At 33.6% G+C, this 21,380-nt stretch overlaps 1 protein-coding gene across 1 annotated transcript; it reads right to left on the bottom strand.

Moving 5' to 3' along the window:
• Positions 1–1,402: 1,402 nt before the first annotated feature.
• Positions 1,403–6,006, bottom strand: irx2a (iroquois homeobox 2a). Its single transcript, XM_088929533.1, has 5 exons — positions 5,529–6,006; positions 4,024–4,426; positions 2,945–3,649; positions 2,370–2,435; positions 1,403–2,043 (listed from the first exon to the last, which is right to left on the bottom strand). The coding sequence occupies exons 1-4, from the start codon at positions 5,763–5,765 to the stop codon at positions 2,383–2,385; spliced, it is 1,398 nt and encodes a 465-aa protein (XP_088785659.1). The 5' UTR covers positions 5,766–6,006; the 3' UTR covers positions 1,403–2,043; positions 2,370–2,382.
• Between the last annotated feature and the right edge of the window lie 15,374 nt (positions 6,007–21,380).

The following is a 21,380-nucleotide window of genomic DNA, read 5'->3' as shown; positions in this document are numbered from 1 at the left end:
CTGAACTTTTTTGGCTCTAAGGAGATCACAAAATCAATCATCAACAACGGGTAACGTAAGATACACTAAACTTATTTTTCCCCTTTTTCTGTTAAACGCCAGTGTTAATGCAAGACCAATTTAACTTTTTCATGTTGTATGTGATTTATTAATCCTTGGAAATATTTTTTTTCTTTTTATATTAAGTTTTGTAAGGTTTCGTAATAAGAACAAAATACTGATAACGAACAGCAATCAACATAAAGACTGAAATCCAACCACTACCAATTTTACTGTCTTGTTGTAGTGCGTATTTTATTGTGATTGTTTTAATTAAAGCTATTGCATAAACCTATATTTATTGTCTGCGATTATAACAAATAGATATACACAGATCGCAACATAAAACTAATCAATATTGCAATACTGTAGTACTTCGAAGTTTACTGTTTAATTTTACTGTTTGATTATGTACATTAGCACTCGGCGAATCTGCTTATCAATTCCTGAACTGTCACTTCAATTAAAGACAATTAACACTGATGTATAATTCGCAAAACTGTCATCCCTTTCTCTGTTTTTGTTAATCATTCTCACAAAAAAGTGGGAAAACTACATAGAAATATCAATATGATGTATTTATTCAGATTAGTTGTATATTACGTATTTGAAATAAATTTACCCTTTGATACCAAACTGAAATACAATTGGATTTTTGCTAATAAGTAAAACCACGTATATGTAAAATATATGCTTCGCTATCTGATTTTCTGTAAAAAGAAATCACCGTCTATTACTTCGATTAATAAAAACCTTAAGTCTGAGCTCACTTTCAAACGCCATGACTAATGAGGTCCGTGTTAAAGGCCACCAATTTTTACTATTAAAAAATCAGAATGGTCCAGCAATTTCCATTCGCAGACACTAGCCCCATTGGAGCTGGCAGATGTTTAGACAAGATTTTATAAATTGTTCAATATCGCCTCATAATGAACCCCAACTGACCGTTCTAAACTAAGCTAAAAACATCCAGGATCACTCCCGCTGGGATCTAATAATGCTCTCACCCTATAACATTATTAATCATGGTGTAAAATATATGAGGGCCTAGAAAATATGTGTATGATTGATTAAAGTACAAAGGCACAGTTAACCTTTCTTGAGAGTAGAATTTTGAGTTAATATAATCCCTTAAAAACATTATTCTGTATTTTCTCTGGAAGAGTAGAGAAAACGTAATTATATCTGAAAACGTACCTTTGTTAATTCGATCATAAAGTCGATCTTATAAAGCCTAGTTACATCCAGTATTAATCTGTCGTGTCATTTATATTTAATTTGTATATGCATTTTGCTTTTTAACAAAAAAAGTATAAACGAAACACCGTTTAGGCACAAATTAATTACTACATTTCAATCGACAGCAGCGACATGAATTTATTCTGCTATAAATAATGGATTGCACAACTTTGTCTTTACAGACTAGCCCGTTTTATTTACAATCAAAGATATAAATTAGTAAAAGTATTCTTGTTAACAACCAACAAAGATTGTGTAACTTGCCATTACGTTTCAAATAAAAACCAGTCATAATTTATTTACAAAACAATGTTGTTTCCATTGCAATACAACTTGCATAAATTATAGGCTTTTCGCCGTCATTACAAAAATAAATATCAAATGTTTTCCACTTTTTAAGAGTACTCAAGTTCGTCAGTCACATTTCTTCTACATTATACATCTTTTACAAATAGGTTTTACAGTAATTCTTTTCACACTTATAGTATACAATATACCGTGGCAATGAGCAATAAAGGGATCCTGAGAAATAACTTTTTTCAAAGTCACATACATTGGGAAAAAAAAACTACTTTACAAACAAATGCACATATGTTCAAAATAAATAACTGATTAAAATCTGTTGAATTAAAGTATAGTGCGCTGTTGTCTTCTTTTATACAGTGGCACAAGATGTGATCCCGAATTACATAATTGGTTTCATATAACAGAGGATTGAGGAATGATGGCTTGCCCGCTTTTTTTCTAAGCAATTGTGACACCTACCTGTGAACCAAGGAAATAAAAACCCAAATCAGCCAAAACGACCCAGAACTGCACATGAGAATCATTTCATCCTAACAATCTTGTAAATTCGTATTGCGTTTTCTCAATCGTTGTACTTATGATGACCTACAACACGCACGAATTAACAAAGAATGATATTATTTGCCTACGCAAATTAAATAGTAGCAGCGATAATAGTAATGATAAATGTTATTACTATTGTAGTTGGATATTTTATAGTGTAAGAACACAAAAGAAAAATGATTAAACTGCTAGTACTTTACAATGTAATTCACATGTACTGTTACGTTCTAAAAAAAACTTACGTGTGTTATGTTCTTATTGCCCTGATAGGTATGGTTGGGCTCCTACTGTGCACACTTCAGTGGTGTCTGTCAAAACAACAACCCCCATTTAGTCAAAGCACAATCATTTCAATTCCTCTAATTCCGACTTTTCACTAAGAACAAATTACGTTAGTTTTTTTTTTACATTCTTCAAGCATTAACTTACAGCATTAGCCTACACCATGCAGTGGCGGTGTTCCGCACGACTTTAAGCTTGTTAGTTTGACTTTTTTACCTTAATAAATGAATTCCTTATTTACAATAACATTTTTAAGTTTTAAAACAAGTTTTAAATGTGCATTTTTGTTAATTAGGCTACCGTAAATCATCTTATTACTGTGGTATATTTTAGTACAATATCAGTTTCACTCAAAATTATGTTTCATGTTAACTGTAATTGACCGAATTTTAGCAACAACTTTAGCAACGATTTCAACTTTATTAGGCAAAAATAACAATACCTCGTAATAATAATGCATCTCTATCGTATTCTAAAACCTACTGACGTATTCGAAACCTAATTCGGATAATTAAAAGTTCGTTTCTCTACCTACCTTTCTTGGACTCTAAATTAGTGGGCCTGAAGTGTTGTTCAAGTTGGTTTGGGATATTTTTTGTAAGAGAGTCATTGCTCTGTTTGTGAATAGAGGCTGTATTTAGTACAGTCTGATTGAGCCCCTCATTAGCAGCCACCGCAGAAGAATTATACCTCAAGATCCCCTGGTTTTGCAAAGGGCTGAAGTTGCCATAGTTTGTATAATTACTATAAAAAGGAGAAGTGTAATAAATAGGCCTTCCTAAGATGGAAGATGCTGGGTAAACAGTGCTGTTTGAAGACGTTGACGCAGGCGTTGATGACAGCACGCTTGGGGGACAGTTTTGCCCCAAGTGCTGTTTTTGGTCCGAGGTGGCTATTTCTGCTAATGACCACAGTTTAGGTTTAATGGTCTGAGTTTGTGGCCCTGATGAAATTCTGCTGTCCAAACTAGTTTTGTTGTTGCTTCTGGACGCGTCTTCGTGGTGGTGGTGATTAAGAAGGGGGGCTTCTACCCCGGTTAGTGGCGATGTTGTCACAGGCTTAGGTGAGAGGCCTCGTTCCCGTTCTTCATTTTCTATGTCATTATCATCATCTTCACATTTGTCCTTGGTATCTGATCCAGACTCGCAAACGACGTCCCCAATTCTGCAACTGACTCTTTCTCCGTCAGATTCCGCTGAGCAAGAATGATCTGTGAGTGTGTCAACGTGTAAGCTAATACCTGAAATAAAGGGAATGTTTATATTTTATTAAAATCATAAGAAACGTTGATTAATGTAAATGAAAATGAACTCTTAAACTGCGTTCAGAACCTGAGGTGTCCATAAACAATGTAGATATTAAATAACAATAGTCAGCTGTGTTATGCGAAGTATCTACAGAACTCATAATATATTTGAGCAAAACTTCTATTGGCGGATAATGGAAAATGTTAACTGAAGTGCGAAAATTAAATTTGGAGATACAGAAGTAGAACATTAAATTGTCGATAATGTAACAAAAAGGTGTAAAGATATCAACATAAAATCTATAAAATATTAATCGGTTCACGTCTTCTTATCCCTATCTTTAACAAGAACTGTGATCCAGACTTACCTTCATCTTCCGCTGAAGTTTCGCTGTTGTCGTGGTTCTTTTCTGAATGATCGTCTTTCCTTTCCCCGTCCCCATCTTCTTCGTCCTCGTCTTCGCTTTTATTTCGGGGAGCCCAGGTCATTTTATTTTCCTTCTTCAGCCTCCTCCTGGCATTAGCGAACCAGGTGGAAACTTGTGTGAGGGTCATTTTGGTGATAATAGCGAGCATGATCTTCTCTCCTTTGGTCGGGTAGGGATTTTTCCTGTGTTCCTGAAGCCAAGCTTTCAGGGTGGCTGTAGCGTCTCTCGTTGCATTCTTTCGGTAAGCAGGATCATTCAGCTGGTAAGGGTATCCTGGGCTCCCATAAGGATGATAACTAATCGCCCCTGCCATTCCGGTTGTGTGAGCATCGTACGGGGAACCCTTGAAGATAATAAAACAAAAAAACGTGTCATAATTGTACGCGTTAAAATGTGTATCACTTTATTACTGATAACTGAAAAAAAATATTGTTGAAATATCAGACATGAATACCACACATTAGTTTATATTTATGAGCTATGACTGGTTATTTTAATAGGCTTCATAGCCATTAATCATTATTGTGAAAAGATGAAAATATATGGTTCCTGAGAGTTACGTTTTGATGCATTCTCAAAACATTGTTTTGTCTTTTATATACACAGAAAATAGCGGCTTTTCTTAGCATATGACTGCACTAATGCATTACAAATCCAATTTGCAAATCAGTAGACATGCACCTTTTCAAATCCTTCAAGCGCCATTGCATTAGCATTTTAATTCACCTTTTCACGTTTAAATTGGAATGATTTAACTTTGCATAATCCCGAAGAGTTTAAAACGCCATTAAAATAACTTTATTAAAACCATCTTTCACAAAAGCGGAGAATTACTTTACATCCTCGGGTTTCCAATCATATTAAAAAGTTTTTTAAAACAAAAACACATTTATATGATATATATATATATCATATATACTTAATGACAGATCAGTTCGTGGCATGTTTGCTTATGGTCAGGCCTACATAACTGCAGTTGTCTTCAGTATTAAGTGATATAAATGCAAAGATTTCAATACAGTTAGCATTACATTATGTGTATTTTGTATTGTTAATCCCATCCCTCTGAAAAGATGACGGGTAATGATTTTGACAAGCACTTCAAAAGTAAATTAATGCGACGTTATTTTAAGTGGCACCAGTTTGTTGTTAATCCAACGTAAAGTCTCTGCTTTGATATAACAGCTATTTACACATCAATGAAAGTAATACTAAACAACAGGCCTTTGTGATATTCATATTACTAATTATCTTTATTAAAAATACTTATTTAAAAATATTGACTTTTCAAACGTCACTAGGACTTAGAAGATAAAACCTCTTACACACAGATTTATACGATTGTCAATACATCATATCCTGATTTAACTGTGATACACTAATCGCACTGCTGTTCAATGTAACATTTCCTCACCATTACAATAAAAACAAGGAATACATTTTACCATGTATGATGGGAATCCCGAAGCCGGGTCCGTAGTATACTGCAATGGACTTGTGAAGCCAGTTGCTGGAGCGGTAAAAGCTGCCGATCCTGGGTAGGGACTGAACGCTGAACCGGATGAAGACCTTGCCAGCTCCTCGCTCCTTGGGGCAGCCAGTGCTGACGCCCCGTAAGCTGGGCAAGAATAGAGAGCCAAAGAGCCCGGGGGCTGGTAGAGGTAACCCTGAGGATACGACATTGCTTTGTGTGTTTCTGTTTTTGTTTCCAAAAACAAAAAAAAATAAAAAAAATCAAACGATATAAAAACAACCAGTGCGTAAAACAATCAACATTAAAAGCGAGGCAAATAAAATCACCCACAAAGATCAGCAAAGTGCATGCATGGAGGAAACGCTTGGATCCCCCAGCGCCCGATGTTTTTAGTACTAAGAACTATGAAGTGAAGAGTTGAAGGAAGGAGCAGCTGAGTTTCTGAGTGCATTGGAAAACAGGAGCTGTCACTCCAGCTCATCTAAATATTCCATCCCCGCCCCTCACCCTGTGAAATGGAACACGGCAACCAGACAGCGCTGAACAGCAGAGAAGGGAGTTGCGTAGGTTTGCTTCTGCTAAATAAGTATTCATTTACGATTAATATGTGGATTTTATTTTTAAATAGTAAACAATTCTCTCATCGCAGAATGACATACCAGTTATTCAAACCGGAGATCCATTTTTAAAGCCTAATGTAAAAGCCTAACAGTGTTTTAAAAATGGAAAAAGCAGCTAAGTAGAAATACCTTTATTTATACTGGAGTTGCATATGTTTTAACGCCATTTATTTACACTCATGTTTCTATTGTCAGTTTTGAAAATGTAATCACAGCTCAACAATTTCTGTTTGTAGCGCTGTAGTTTGCTTTTATTCTCTTCATGTTTACATTCTTGCTTTATTAATGTAAAGGTTGTAATCAGAAAAAGAACAGCGAAATTATTGTTTTTGTTACTTTTAGTTATAATGGACCTATAAAGTGTATAGTTCCCCTATTACTACGAGAACAACGACAACGACACAAAAATAAAGACAATACACAAATAAATGAATATAGACTCGGTTATCTAGTTTATAATGATTTATAATAAGGCATGGTGTTATTAAATATCCAGAATATTACAGTTTTAGGGTGATTCAATTTAAGCGCATACTGTATGTAAGCTACACGTAAACTTAACCGCATAAAAAAAAAACATTTGTATAATCTATAAATTATTTCAGAATTCATTGAAGACAATTTGCGAAAATTACAAGTGCGAGCATGTCAGGAGTGCTGTACACCTGCAGTGTGTCAGCACTGCACCGAGCAGCCTGTGGGAGGTGTAAGCATTTTCAACCATTGGCCCTTATTTCAACCGATTTTTTATTGCCCACCTCGGGATTATATACTCCGGAGTACTTGCAAAACAAAATTTAAAAAAAAAACATTTACTGTATAATAAAGTCCATCAAAATTTCTCTTCACTACGAATCAGTTTTAGTGTTTTTTGATGGAAAGGTTGTTACAAAAAAGCTTTGGATTGCTTTTTCCAAAGTCATTAAAGGGAGCTCATGTCATCATCATAGTCATCAGCATCAACAACAATGTTGTTGTTTGTCGTTATTTTGTAAGTAAACATACTTATACAATGGCAGACTAACACCTACAGTAATTATTCAATTTTCCCGTGCATTCTATAGTGTAGATTTCTTCCAGATAACAAGATAAAGTACAAAACTGAAATCAGTCAGTTTTTGTCTTCAGGTAAAAATGTTGAACTTTTAATTGTAAAGTGTTTTTTAGGTATTTTGGTAGATTTGTTTTTAAAACACACATTGCGATGAAAAGGTCAGTCTGTTGAAATTGTATTAGTGAGGAACATTATATGTGTATGCCATACGACAACTTTGAGTATGACTACTTTTACTACAATATATAACAATTCGATCACAAATATATTGTTTTTTATGCACAACGTAAGGTTAAAATTGTTATTCATTTACTTTGAAATTGATGTATTTTTAAACAAAAACATACAATCCCTTTCTCCACCACCTGGGCACTGCGGGAGCGACAGTTGCTAATCACCATGAGTTGTTTTGAATTTGTAGTTTATAGCCTACACTATTAATAAAGTTAACGACAGTTTTTAAGACAAATTTTCTGTTGAGGGAAATTCCTTGTTATAATGAGAAACATTGTTTTCATCCCGATACATATACATTTTTAAATAACCACAAACTTTGTAAAAATCCCAGATGTGTACATGAATATTTAAGTTCTGTACTTGAAATCGATAAAAAAATATACACACGATTTTAAAATTAATTTTAATCAGGAGTGCACTTTAAATACGATGTAGACTATAAGCAGCTAGTTGCTACTGTTTTGCCCTTAAAGGTCCACTCAGAAAAACCGAAAGCATATTTAAGATGGGAAGTGAGCTGTGCTTTTCCCTTGTGGTTATATTCTTGTCTTGTAAATCTGTGAATTTAGAAGCACATTTTCTGATTAATGTTGAGTCGATAAAGAGGTTATACATTTACTGATTGTGACAGGGGGCGCTATATGTAATTAATATAAATATGGAATATTTAACTTTGGAGAAAAGCTGTTTTCAGATAAAATTACAAGTGCTACTGATTACATTTTGTATTATTAAAGTTAGTCATGTTACAGTTTTTGTGTTTAATTAGACCTTTTACCGAATGTTTAACAATGCGGAGCTGTAATAATGATGATGACAATAATACTAACCTACTCAATCATTTCTTATTGTTCAAGGAATATCCGATTACTTTGAAGAACTACTTTTTGCGTAGTCTAAAAAACTCCTAAAATAACTACACAGAAATAATGTAACATTTTGAAAACTGAAAAACTATAACAACAAAACCATTTCACATCGTATTTTAGCATCGGGTTAAGAATAACCTGCTCTCGTTTGTTTCAGAAAACTATGTTCTGACACAACGCATCCTGGTGGATAATTAATATTATTGTGTAGGCTGTGGAAAAAAGAAAGTCTTCTACGTGTTATGATGTAAGTTATGCCAAAAGAACAAATAGTTTATTTTTCTAAGTTACCCTAAACAATGACATTAAAATAGTGGTGCAAGAAGACGCTCAGAAGGTTTGAACGTGGGCGAGATATTTCGGATATCAATTATCTTCTTATGTTATACTCACAAAATGCCCCGTTGTACTGGATTATCCTATCACTATTTTTCTGCCAATGAATAATGTGTATACCTAACGTGTTTTTAAATGCATATAAACATCAGCTCAAGAACGTAGCAGTGATGAACTCAGTTTATTACATTTTTTTTCAGTTATTAATATCTGCTGTAATACACCATTAATCCCGATTTGCGGTGTTATTACCTGGAATCGTTTGCTACATCGTTTAAAACCTGTTAACTGTATGGTAATGTTTTCAATTAAAAAACAGACATCTCGATCTTATTCTTCATGGAAAAGTAATCAATCTATACCTTTGTTTACAATGCAACAAACTTTTCCTACATCTGTAAAGCAAAAATACACCGAATATGAAGTTAAACGCTGGATGTGTGTAAAAATGATTGAATTTCTTTGATTTTATATTGACCATCAGCAGTATTTTTACAACACTAAACCTTAAATGATTTTGTAAAGGCTCAGGCGTTTCATGTTTCATGCACATAAAAGAGGAAAAAAAATGTATTTCTCCTATGATAGCAATCTTAAGATGTTAACTATGTGTTACTCAATTTAAGATCGTCGCCCTCAAATTACTAAAGGTAAAATTAGCGGCTGCTTTTTAAAGCTTTTCATACAACAGTGGCATCACATAGTATCACATTTCTAACTGGAAAGCCTGTATGTAAAGCGTTGACTGTTTTATTTGTATAAAGGTTAGAAGGCAAGCAGGTGCCCATGTAGACATTACCTAAATAAAAGACCTGTTCGGATCCCTAGGTACTGCAAACACCAGTAACTGAGGCTCAGCAGGGGGCACTCTCTCCTCTAAACTGGAGTTAGCTCTGCACATCAATATGAAGAAATCTAAGCTGGCGTTCTTTGGTTCCTAGTTAATGTTTTTAGACATAGCTAAAATGTGTTTTTTTTTTCCAAAGAAACGAGTGTATAATTTTATGTATGCAAGCGATCTATACATACACTTAATGAAGATAAAATTCCCTAAAAGTAATTGCAGTGCTGATTCTATATTTTAACTATTCTGTATCGATTATGTATTCTTATTGTTACTGTATTTTTGAATGTACCCTTTTAATTTTAAATTCGGCACATTAATTGTGCCACGTAAAACTATATTTATCTAGAGACAGGAAAATAAGTTAAATATATTGTATATACATTTACAAACATATATACAGTATGTTTTCCAAAATGCAACATTAGAATGAATTAAGCATAACAATTTGTTTTCTTATGTAGCTGAACAATGTACTGTGCAACGATTTTCATTGTTCTGCTTTGGCTTGGTTTTCTCTGAAGAAAAGGAGGTGTGAATTATTTAACAAAAATATATTACAATTACTATAACTATCAATATTAGATAGATACTCTACCAGTTTACCAATATTACCAGTTAATATCTGAAGATATCAAGATAAGATAAAGATTAATTTGGCATGTGCATTGAAATGTATTCTTAATGAACCAAAAACAGGTTTCTCAATTATAAAAGTTTATAAAACATTTATTTAATAAACACACCATTTTTCAGCACTCAAAGTTCACTCACTCAGGCAATGGAAAACTGAGAGAAAGTTACACTTTTACTAATGTTTTTTTTTTCTTGTGCTGACTTAATTCTCATGAGAAATATTTTTGTTTATGCATTTCAGAAAATGTACTCTAAGTACATAATAGTTTGCTAGAAACACATGAGATCTTACCTCTCAAGTGGAATCTGACACCTAGTAGTAATATTTAATTTTTTTTGGAGACTTATGCAAATTTAATATATTGCTGCGTACCATGTTTTAAGATGTAGATGGATCATAAATATCACATTTTTATATTAAAGGATTTATTGTAGAAGAGACTCCCACGGTCTAAATTGAGCAAGAAGAACAAAAAGAAGAAGCTAGTTTTATAATCTGTCCAGTTCCACTAAGATGTAATTGAAAACACATCCTGTTGAATGGACCACTGTTGACACACTTTACCAAGATATTTATATAAGCCCTCTCAACTCTCTACATTTATATAAAAGATTGCAAAATGATTTCTTAAATCATTTTAAAAAACAAATCAGAACATAGATTTGAATGATAAATTTAACTTGTTAGAAGCACAGTGTGAATGGGAACTTATTAACTATTTTGTACAATGTCTTGTAGAGAATTATCAACTAAGTGAGTAGTGCCACTTCTTCCCTCTCTTTTGTCACATTGGAAAGTCTGCTCCAGACAAACACGCACATGCACAAATAAAGGTAGGATTTAAAATCAAGTGTGTGTAAGAAGACTGCCTAGCTTCAGAAAAAGTGTGCTGCTGTCAGCACTGAATTTTGCTTTTACCCTCAGTATTTCTCAATACTTCTTTTTAAAACTTTTTATCATTAACATAAGGATTTTCTTTTGTTCTATATAAATCTTTATGGCATATTTCAACTTTCTTGTACAAAGATTCAGAGTATGTAAGCAGTCGTGTCACAGAAAACAAAAATAGTTGCATCCGTCCTTTTCAACCTATAGCTTTAGGTTTATACAGTAAATGCATGATACAATTTGTTAAAAGGCCAATATTATAAAGTCATTGACCTTTTTGTTATGGATGACCTTTGCACTGACACATTTGTAATTAAACTGTTACTTATACCCAATAAACCTGATTACATTTGGAATTTGAAAGCTCTTTGACTTCCTTGCTGTATATTCTGAGAAAAAGAAGTCTTTACAAAGTCAGATTTATGATGGATGCCATCTAGCCTGATAGAAGGAAACAGATATTGATTTTTAATATTTTCTCCAAACTTGTTTACTCTCGGATAATACAGCTGCTGTGTGGCTGCTTGTCTCGGAGTGGAAGGGGATTATTACTACTGCCTTTTGATGAGATAAATTGCCTAGAATGACTTAAATGGCTAAAGGGTATACTTTGATGTTATGTCGCTTCATTTACCCTTATGACTAAATGATTATTGATTTTATATTTTTAAGCTCTTGAAACGTGAAAATAAGTTGGTAGAGAAGCCTGGCAGTGTTCGTTTTATTAATTTATTTCTGCAGGGCATAATTCACTTTGGACTAGGTTGTGAAGGTTTTTGGGTTCATGACCGAATTCATATACAGTTGCAAAGAAAAGGGCTATTTATATAGTCATAGTGAGAAGGCTCAAAATCAATATGGTCTAGGACGTTATGATTAAACTTACCCTCTTTGTATTGTTCATTCCTATACCTGCTTTTCCAGTGATCTTGACAGAAGTAGATTTTTTTATCACAATTATGAATTGTTAATTTGTGTTGAAAAGAATTGTATCTGTCTCTCGCTATCCAGCGTTGTTTTTGTTTTTGTTTTAACTTACAATATTGATTTATTTGTAATAGTCCTACAAATCTTGTAGCAGATTTTCAAGAAGTTACATCAGGACCAAATTCTCAGTACCACTGCAAAGCAAAATCTTCAGCAAGTAATCAAAGTGGACAAATTAAATTAGAAGTACATGCTTTATTTTACTTCAATGCTTTGTATGTTGTCTATGTGAAGTTACCATACAGTATTGTGAGTAAAGCAAATCCCCTAAGTTGCAATAACTTACATTTTCTTTCAACATGGCAAATGCTTTTCTCACTGTGAATTCCTGAAGGTAAGAAGATTTTTAGAAAGATCACACAGAGGGGGAAATGTGCTCTTGTTAATCCTGCCAGACATACAGTAAGATGATTCAGTACCTTATTTAAGTATATTATTAATACCTTCATATATGTGTATGTTAAAAATAATAACTGGATATATATTACTTGCACTATTTTATTCGAATTGTGTGAAATTAATGCATATATAATAATATTGATATGCTGTAGAAAAGAGTAACAGAGTGTAAATAGCTTGATTTCAGTCTTAATTACATTATTTATGAAAGTTATGAAGCCCACATCAATGTTAGGAGAAAATAAAAATATATTTTCTCTATAATTACATTTAAAGCAATTGTGAAGTATATATTCAGTTTTTTGTTTCTTAACATCTTCAGTAGACAAAACACTGCCGTCTACTGACAACTTATATAAAAAGGCAGCTTTCCTAAAGGAGTGAGAACACTTTAGGTTTGGAAATTTTTCCTGAGATTTTGACACGTTTTGTCATTCTAGCTTTTGTCTCTACTTTAGTCGTTTTTCTCAGGGAAGCTGTGAGGCTGTGCAAATAAAAGAGCAATGTTTTTAACCACCTTAAAATGTCTGATCTCAGTTATTTCATTCAAGTAATCTAATTCTGAAAGCAATTACAGAGTAAGTATTGACAGTAACATTCAATGCACTGGGCAGGGCAATTTTAAACATGTCCTAAACTAGAGAAACTCCAAACCAGTATTTCTCATTCTTGCAATAGACTTGTTTATACTGGATCACTAGCTCTGATGTCAGGGCTGTGTGCTCATTCATTGTTGGTTGGTATCTAAGCCAAAAATATAAAGTGTTTCATTGTCTCTACATTTAAAAAAATACTGCATTCTCTATTTTACTTAGATCTCTGTTACTTGAGGAAATGTCTTTGGTTTGCAACAATGAGCCCTGGAGGAAAAGGTAGAGTAATAGCAATGGCAGCTGTAGCCTTTAGAGTTGGCATTGGCAGCCTGTCCTAGACCTCTAATCAGCAGTCATCCATGTGGTTGGCAGCAAAGGATTTAAATTCTTACTTTGCCCCAAGTTAAAAACCTTGAGCCCCATCACTTTGTAAATGAGTACCTTGCGGGTAGTAAACGAAGGCCTTTTGATGAAGAGTGTTGTACACAAGCTTACTAATATAGACTGCAATTTCCCACATATTTCCAATTTGTTGAACATGATACAAAAGCCATGGATATCATGCCCTACAGTTTTAGGGGTAACAATGATTGCATGCTCTTAACAACTCGAAACACGTCATGTTGTATATTGACAGGACCATATGCTACACAAAGTGTCCTTTTTTCCTTTTAATACAAAAATGATGGATTTACAGTTTTAAGGATGTAGTTTTTTATTGTGTTGTTTTTACTTAGCCTACTGTGGTAAGTGTCATTTTACTTAACCATTGTGAATTGTTGTTATTTGCATATTTGCCAAAGTCCTGACTTTTTAAGAGATAATTCACAATGTTTTGTGCAATTTGAAATCACCAGTTGTTTATTGATTTGGCTTACTACTATGGCTCCTGTACTGCACAGGAAGAATGATGACCTGTGAACACATTACTCTGACATGCCCACCAGTCAGAGCCATTTGTCATTTGAGAAACTAACTATGACAATGTGACATTCCAGCTTACGTTTAAGAAACCAAAACGAAGGTGAGTTGATAATAAGCTCTGGAGAAAATATTTGGTAAATATCCATTTGATAGGCTGTCATTGGTGCTTTCAAACCTGTCTACAATATATTCTTTCTTCAGATTTCATAAACCAATTTTGTGATCATCTGAATTACATGGGGGACTCTAGTGATAAAAATGCCAATTACAATACAGCTGGTTTGAGAAATACGTTTTTAAGTGGCTAATTTTTCATAATAATTTCTTACATTTTTTGTGCTTTCATACATTGTGAAATATCTTTCACTACCAAAACCACAAACACAAATGTATATCATATATGAGATTAGATAAATCTATTGTGTATCCTGACCATCATCATTATTTTCAATATTTTTTCATCTACTTTAGGGAACAAACCCCTCACACATTCTTTCTATGAATAGATGTACAATAAGTGCTGAGATGTAGTTTTGTTTGTGTTTTTTTGTTGAATTATGACAGTAAAGCTACTTCATGCTTTTGAACAGTTATATAAGGTTATGTACTATAGGTTAAATGTAAAGACAAAATATTAATAAGACATCAAACATCATTTCTGAACTAATGGTACGTATATTTCATTTGCATGTGAATAGATCAATAATATTTAAATATATAATTTATCATATACAGTATACATACAGTAATGTTATGATTCATATCAGAAAAAAAAACTTTTTCCAATCATGGCCTGCTTATTATTTCAACATGCCACATCTGAAATAAACTATTGTTCAGGAGCTGTTGCAAAAATGGAAAGTAAAATCAACTTTATTATGATTTAGTTAATCCTCTCTTCATATTGTGTTTAATTAATGTGTAATGAATTGCACAAATGAAGTTAAAGTAATCTTAATTGCAATGGATCCTATAGTTAAATGATGTTTTGGATCTGAATTATTATGAGGGTTGATCAATTTTATAGAGTTACAGTGGTTATTCAATTAATCACACGTTGACAATTATTCACACTGGCCCAAACCAAGGTCTCCATTAGAGCCAAAGAATAGCTTCATTACAAATGACCCATAAAGGTGTCAAGTGCTGGCAGTGAGGACAAGTAATTTCCTTTCCCTTTAAATCCATTAGTTGAAATAATGGGGAGGGTGAGGCGATGAGCAGCTTAATAGCATGACTACCAAGAAAAATCTTAAACAGTAAATCTGACAGTCAGGTTATGGAAAGTATGTTTTGTTGGTTAGCACTTTTTGGTTTTCAAATTTCAGAACTATAACATTTGGATTTAACTGTAGGCTTACAGTATATGCACAATGCAGTGCACAACAGCATTTGTAGTGTACACAATAAATACTATTAAATGTATGTAATTTTGGCTGCAATTATTGAAATGTAGAAAGAACAGAGTCTCTTAAAACTAAGTCAGTGACTATAGTTCTTGACATTTTTAGATTTATAAATCTGAAAATATTGCAAAAAACATGAAAGAATATAAATGCATATGAAATTGAAAAGGTGAGGAATAGCGAAATAGCTATTTTCTCAATTGGAATACATAGTCCTTCTCCAGACTTTATTTCTAGATATCCTGTCAATATATTTTGTTTAAATTCTGTAAAAGAGTTTTAATTGAATAGTAATGACTGACCTACAGTTTCTTATAAATTAATCAATATATTATGTTAATCATTGCATAAACACTCTCAAACATTTAAAAGAAAAGTAGACCTTTATGAATTTGTGAAGGTTGTCTTTTATATATACATTTCTCCATCATCTGCAAAATACTCTCCGGATTTTTGATGCATGTGGACAAAACATTATGTATATGGATTATATGGAAAACATGCATATGGATAATACATTTTGCTTGATTTATTTTGTCACTGAGTATACCTTACAGATACTGTATCTGTAAGGAGAAGCAAGCTTTCTAAAACACATATGAATTCCTACATATGAAGTGCAGCTTCATTTTTTTATGCATTTACTGAGAAAGCAAAGATTGAATGCATGGAATTTTAAATTCAGTGTGAAATTAATACATTCTTGCATGTAGTTTGTTAATTTACACAATGGGTTGTGGTAGTCTGGAATAAGATGCTCAACTAAATTTCAAGAAGAGACTGGATGAGATCCTTAGAACAATTATCTCCAAGCAACAAAAATTAAATATACGAGATGAATAATATCCTTTCATTTTGTAAGTTTTGTATGTTCTGTGATATATACACATTATATTTGCCTTAATTAAACTGTAAAACGTTTGAACTGAACCGAATTGTAATTTATCTTTATTTTTTTGAATGGTACATACACCAGACTACATATTCTTAAGTCTTGCAGAAATACGAGAATGAACACTTTTACTTTTGGTAAGAAAAAAAATCTCCTACAAAAACAAGTAACTATTTTTCCGGCTATACAAACAAGTGAACGTTTGATTAGGTTTAAGGTAAAGCTAAAAATAGTTTTGACAAGTAAATATTTCATATTAGTTTACCACAACCCTAAGGAAAAAAACACCTACCATCTGTAAAATCAGATCTAATCGGTCTATTTCTATCATGATTTTTGTTTATTTTTGTTCTTCGTTTTATGGGAACACACCTAATCCATGTCAAGTAGTATTAAGCTGCTTTTCTAGTCAGTTGGATTTTGGAGGTGTGAGTACAAAGAAAAGTTATGTCCTAGGTGGAATAACCACAAATTACAGGAATTATGCAGCTCATAGGTTTGAAAAACGCAGATCTCTAGACAGCTTGATTGATGAACCAAATGAGTGATCTAAAATCAAAGAGAAATAAAAGGAGACACAAAGAGGAACAATTTGAAATTGCTACCCTTTCTACGTATTTCTATAATCAAGGGTCGACCAGATAGGGTTCCCTAGAAAGAGGCTGATGACAGTTAGTGTCAATGGTCTTTGTAATCTTTGTGCTGGGGCTGATAGGGTTACTCCTAGCTAATCCACGGTGACCTTGGTTCGGTTTTGACTGAGGACGCTTTTGTACAGTTTGGACAACTGAAAGGTATGATGATACTGACATATACCTATCTGTATAGGTCCTGCACTGACTCTTTTGTTGTGTTATCAGGTTGCATGTCTAGGATTGAAAATAAACAACACTTGAGTACAAGAAAGGTGACATTTAAAGTGGCTGTGAGAAGGTAAGTTCCTGGCTCAGAGTTCAAAAGGTCATAGTGTGTGTAGGAGTGTCTAAATGACTTCAAAGACATGCTATCTTACTCAAATTTTATGTCAGTGCCTTGAATGCGACAGAAATGCCATCATACAGCAGCATGTTTTCCCATGTTGTGTCACCATAAAGATTTTTTTTACTTTGAACTCAAGGAATTTTATTTTCTGCCATTTAGAAAGCTTATGAAACTGTCATCTCTAAGACATTTCAGACAAAGCGCTAATAGGACATAGTGCAATGACATCTTTATTTTCTCATATTCCTTAAATATACATTATGGCATGCTTTCTTTCAGAAAAGATGTGATATTCTGGTAAAGCAAAAATGATGTTTTGCTGTGCTGATGTAATACTGAGTATGTTATTATTGTTAATCATACCTCATAATGTTTAGAACTGAGCAAGAATTGCAAACATAAGAGGCCTAAGGAGGCCTGACTGGCTGCTGTCAGCCTGACCAAGATGTCACAATTGCCTGGAAAAAAAAAACAGGGCTGTGTTTTGAGCTGGAAATCACCTTCACCTGGAGGCTAACAGAGAAGACAGCATCTGCCAAGGAAAACTGTAAATGGAATGGGATTCACATCCCCTGAAGCTGGGAATAATCCAAAACAGGCGGACTGTACGATTACCCAGGACATCAAGTGACATGCCAGCAAGCAGCAGTACTGTGCACAAGAAACAGCTCATACACGACGCTAATGAAGTCTGCATTTCTCAGACGTAATTCTAAAGTGTTGGCAGCATGAGACAGTTTAGACTTTACTCCCTGTAATGTTTCTCGACTCCAAAATACCTTTACGTTTTATTTTTAGCTCAGAATACGTCATGTGGTGCAAGACACTTTATGGAACGATAAATGTTGCCACAGTAAAACATGCCAGAAAGGAATGTTGATGTTGGTTATGATTAAAAATCGTAATATACCTAATAAACACTCAACTAAGTGGAATTAATTTGCTTGGGAAAATGGAATGCCAAGACTTGGCTAAAAGACATGACAATTTTTGTTTGACAGACTTCACAACTCAGCTGTTTATGGAGAGTAAACTACATAAAAAGTACATTTTCAAAGAGCTATTGATTGATTATTAGAAAATGCTGCACTGCTACATTTCAGAAGTAGCTGGCAATATATTAATAAAACATTGAAATGCGGAATGGAGTGGTCCAAAAGGCCAATGAATATCCTCAATAGCAATAAAAATTAGTGGTAGAATACTTTAAAGTAACAAGCCATTAGAGTAACACCTGTTGTACATCCGATAAATATTGATTAATAATATGTACCGAACTATTATTTATCTTTATACTGTAGTTCAAAACTGTTCAGATTATTTAATTATTGGGAAGTGTTATTTATTTATAGAGTAAAAATTACAATATGGTCTGTATAAGCATATAAGTATAAATACAAGCAAATACATAGAGACAAATGTTCATACAGTGGATAAAAGAAATATAATTATTTTGGTGAATACACACAAACATTTCCTTTTGATATAGTTCAATATATATACAGAATATCATAGAAAGTATTCTTCCATTTATACAGTACTTCTGCTTTATAGTATTTTATTATATTATGATTAAAAGGTATATTTATATAATATTTTTTATTGTAATGTAAATACTTTATGTAAGCAACCTAGAAGTATAATGGTGGAGTTAAAAATGTAACAATCTTCTTCAGGTATCTTTAGACATTTAATGCAGCACTGTAAGAGCAATAATGCTAAATTTACCCATTTTCATAAATGTTCCACATCTGTTCATATAAAATCTATTTATTGTTATTTAAATTACACATGTATGTCCAAAAGGTAAACATTTAAATTAACCATATTAAATAATGTAATTCAAGGGCCATTGTACATTGTCAGAATGTTTTTTTTAAAAAGAAAGTTTCTGTGAGTTCTGTTCTTAACTTAAATAATAAATCCAGAATGTATATCCAAGCCATGAGCTATCTGATTGATGTGGGGAGATTCTGTCAATAAACGAAAGCCTAATGTTATTAAACAATAATTAAGCAGACCAATATAACGTTTACCATGCTAATCCCAGCAACACTTTACATGCTATTGTTTGTTAAATGGCAAAGTTTATTGATTCAGCGTGTTCAATACTAAGCTGTATATTTCTTTTCAACACTTGTCCCTATAACTATGTGGTTCAGCAATTTTAAATGTCAAGAGCAAACTACCATTGATCTGTAATCAAAATTGCAAAAAAGAAAATTAGCATAGATGGAGTTTATGATCATTAGAACATGTGCTTTAAGGTAGTTATTTAGCTCATTTGACAGTTTTTCACTCAGGTATTGACTAAAGTAGCACCCCTCTTAGAAATCACTATGCTATTAGCATTGTTGTATACAAGCTGTTAATAATTAGAAATGCATGCTTATATGTGCTGCATACAATTAAAATGGTTTAATTATCCAGATGTAATGAAGGTTTTATATACCCAATCATGATATAACCAAAATCAAATAGATGGTATCTGGCTCTTGAAATTGGGTAGGTCATAGTCTGGCCATTGTTTAACTGTAAATTACCTTGGGAGTACAGCACTTATGCAATGTTTCAGTTTCTGTTAAAGTTCAATGATTAAATGAGTAAATACTTCCAGATTTGTACCGAGAGGTGCTGTCCGTTTATTTATTCATAATGTGCACATGAATAATTTAATGGTCAGCAATTTTTATCTTGGGGAGAAAGGATCATTAGTGGTCAATACAGAGTAAAGGTCTGCAATATTCCATTTGAATTTCTGCATTTTATTGGTATGGATATATTGCATCACCTTCATGTCACCAGGTGATCAACTGAATGTGGTATAGTGCTTAAACATATATCATATTATATATATATATTGTATATGAGGGCATTATTATTTTATTTCAGAGAGTCCCCACTTGGATGTCCAACATATATTTATTATACAGTGGTGTGAAAAAGTGTTTGCCCCCTTCCTGATTTCTTATTTTTTTGCATGTTTGTCACACTGAAATGTTTCAGATCATCAAACAAATTGAAATATTAGACAAAGATAACACAAGTAAACACAAAATGCAGTTTTTAAACGAAGGTTTTTATTATTAAGGGAAAAAAAAATCCAAACCTACATGGCCCTGTGTGAAAAAGTGATTGCCCCCCCTGTTAAAACATAAATCAACTGTGGTTTATCACATCTTTGGAAAGCTGAGTTCAATTTCTCTAGCCACACCCAGGCCTGATTACTGCCACACCTGTTCTCAATCAAGAAATCACTTAAATAGGACCTGCCTGACAAAGTGTAGACCAAAAGATCCTCAAAAGCTAGACATCATGCTGCGATCCAAACAAATTCAGGAACAAATGAGAAACAGAGTAATTGAGATTTATCAGTCTGGAAAAGGTTATAAAGCCATTTCTAAAGCTTTGGGACTCCAGCGAACCACAGTGAGAGCCATTATCCACAAATGGCGAAAACATGGAACAGTGGTGAACCTTCCCAGGAGTGGCCGGCCGACCAAAATTACCCCAAGAGCGCAGCGACGACTCATCCAGGAGGTCACAAAAAACCCCACAACAACATCCAAAGAACTGCAGGCTTCACTTGCCTCAGTTAAGGTCAGTGATCATGACTCCACCATAAGAAAGAGACTGGGCAAAACTGGCCTGCATGGCAGAGTTCCAAGACAAAAACCACTGCTGAGCAAAAAGAACATAAAGGCTCGTCTCAGTTTTGCCAGAAAACATCTTGATGATCCCCAAGACTTTTCGGAAAATACTCTGTGGACTGACGAGACAAAAGTTGAACTTTTTGGAAGGTGTGTGTCCCATTACATCTGGCGTAAAAGTAACACAGCATTTCAGAAAAGAAACATCATACCAACAGTAAAATATGGTGGTGGTAGTGTGATGGTCTGGGGCTGTTTTGCTGCTTCAAGACCTGGAAGACTTGCTGTGGTAAATGGAACCATGAACTCTGCTGTCTACCAAAAAATCCTGAAGGAGAATGTCCGGCCATCTGTTCGTGACCTCAAGCTGAAGCGCACTTAGGTTCTGCAGCAGGACAATGATCCAAAACACACCACCAAGTCCACCTCTGAATGGCTTAAGAAAAACAAAATGAAGACTTTGGAGTGGCCTAGTCAAAGTCCTGACCTGAATCCGATTGAGATGT

The sequence above is a fragment of the Atractosteus spatula genome, chromosome 12 (genome assembly GCF_055471065.1).
Source record: "Atractosteus spatula isolate fAtrSpa1 chromosome 12, fAtrSpa1.hap1, whole genome shotgun sequence".
Lineage (NCBI taxonomy): Eukaryota > Metazoa > Chordata > Actinopteri > Semionotiformes > Lepisosteidae > Atractosteus > Atractosteus spatula.
Note: the sequence above shows the minus strand (reverse complement) of the source record. Positions and strands in the feature narration are given on the sequence as shown.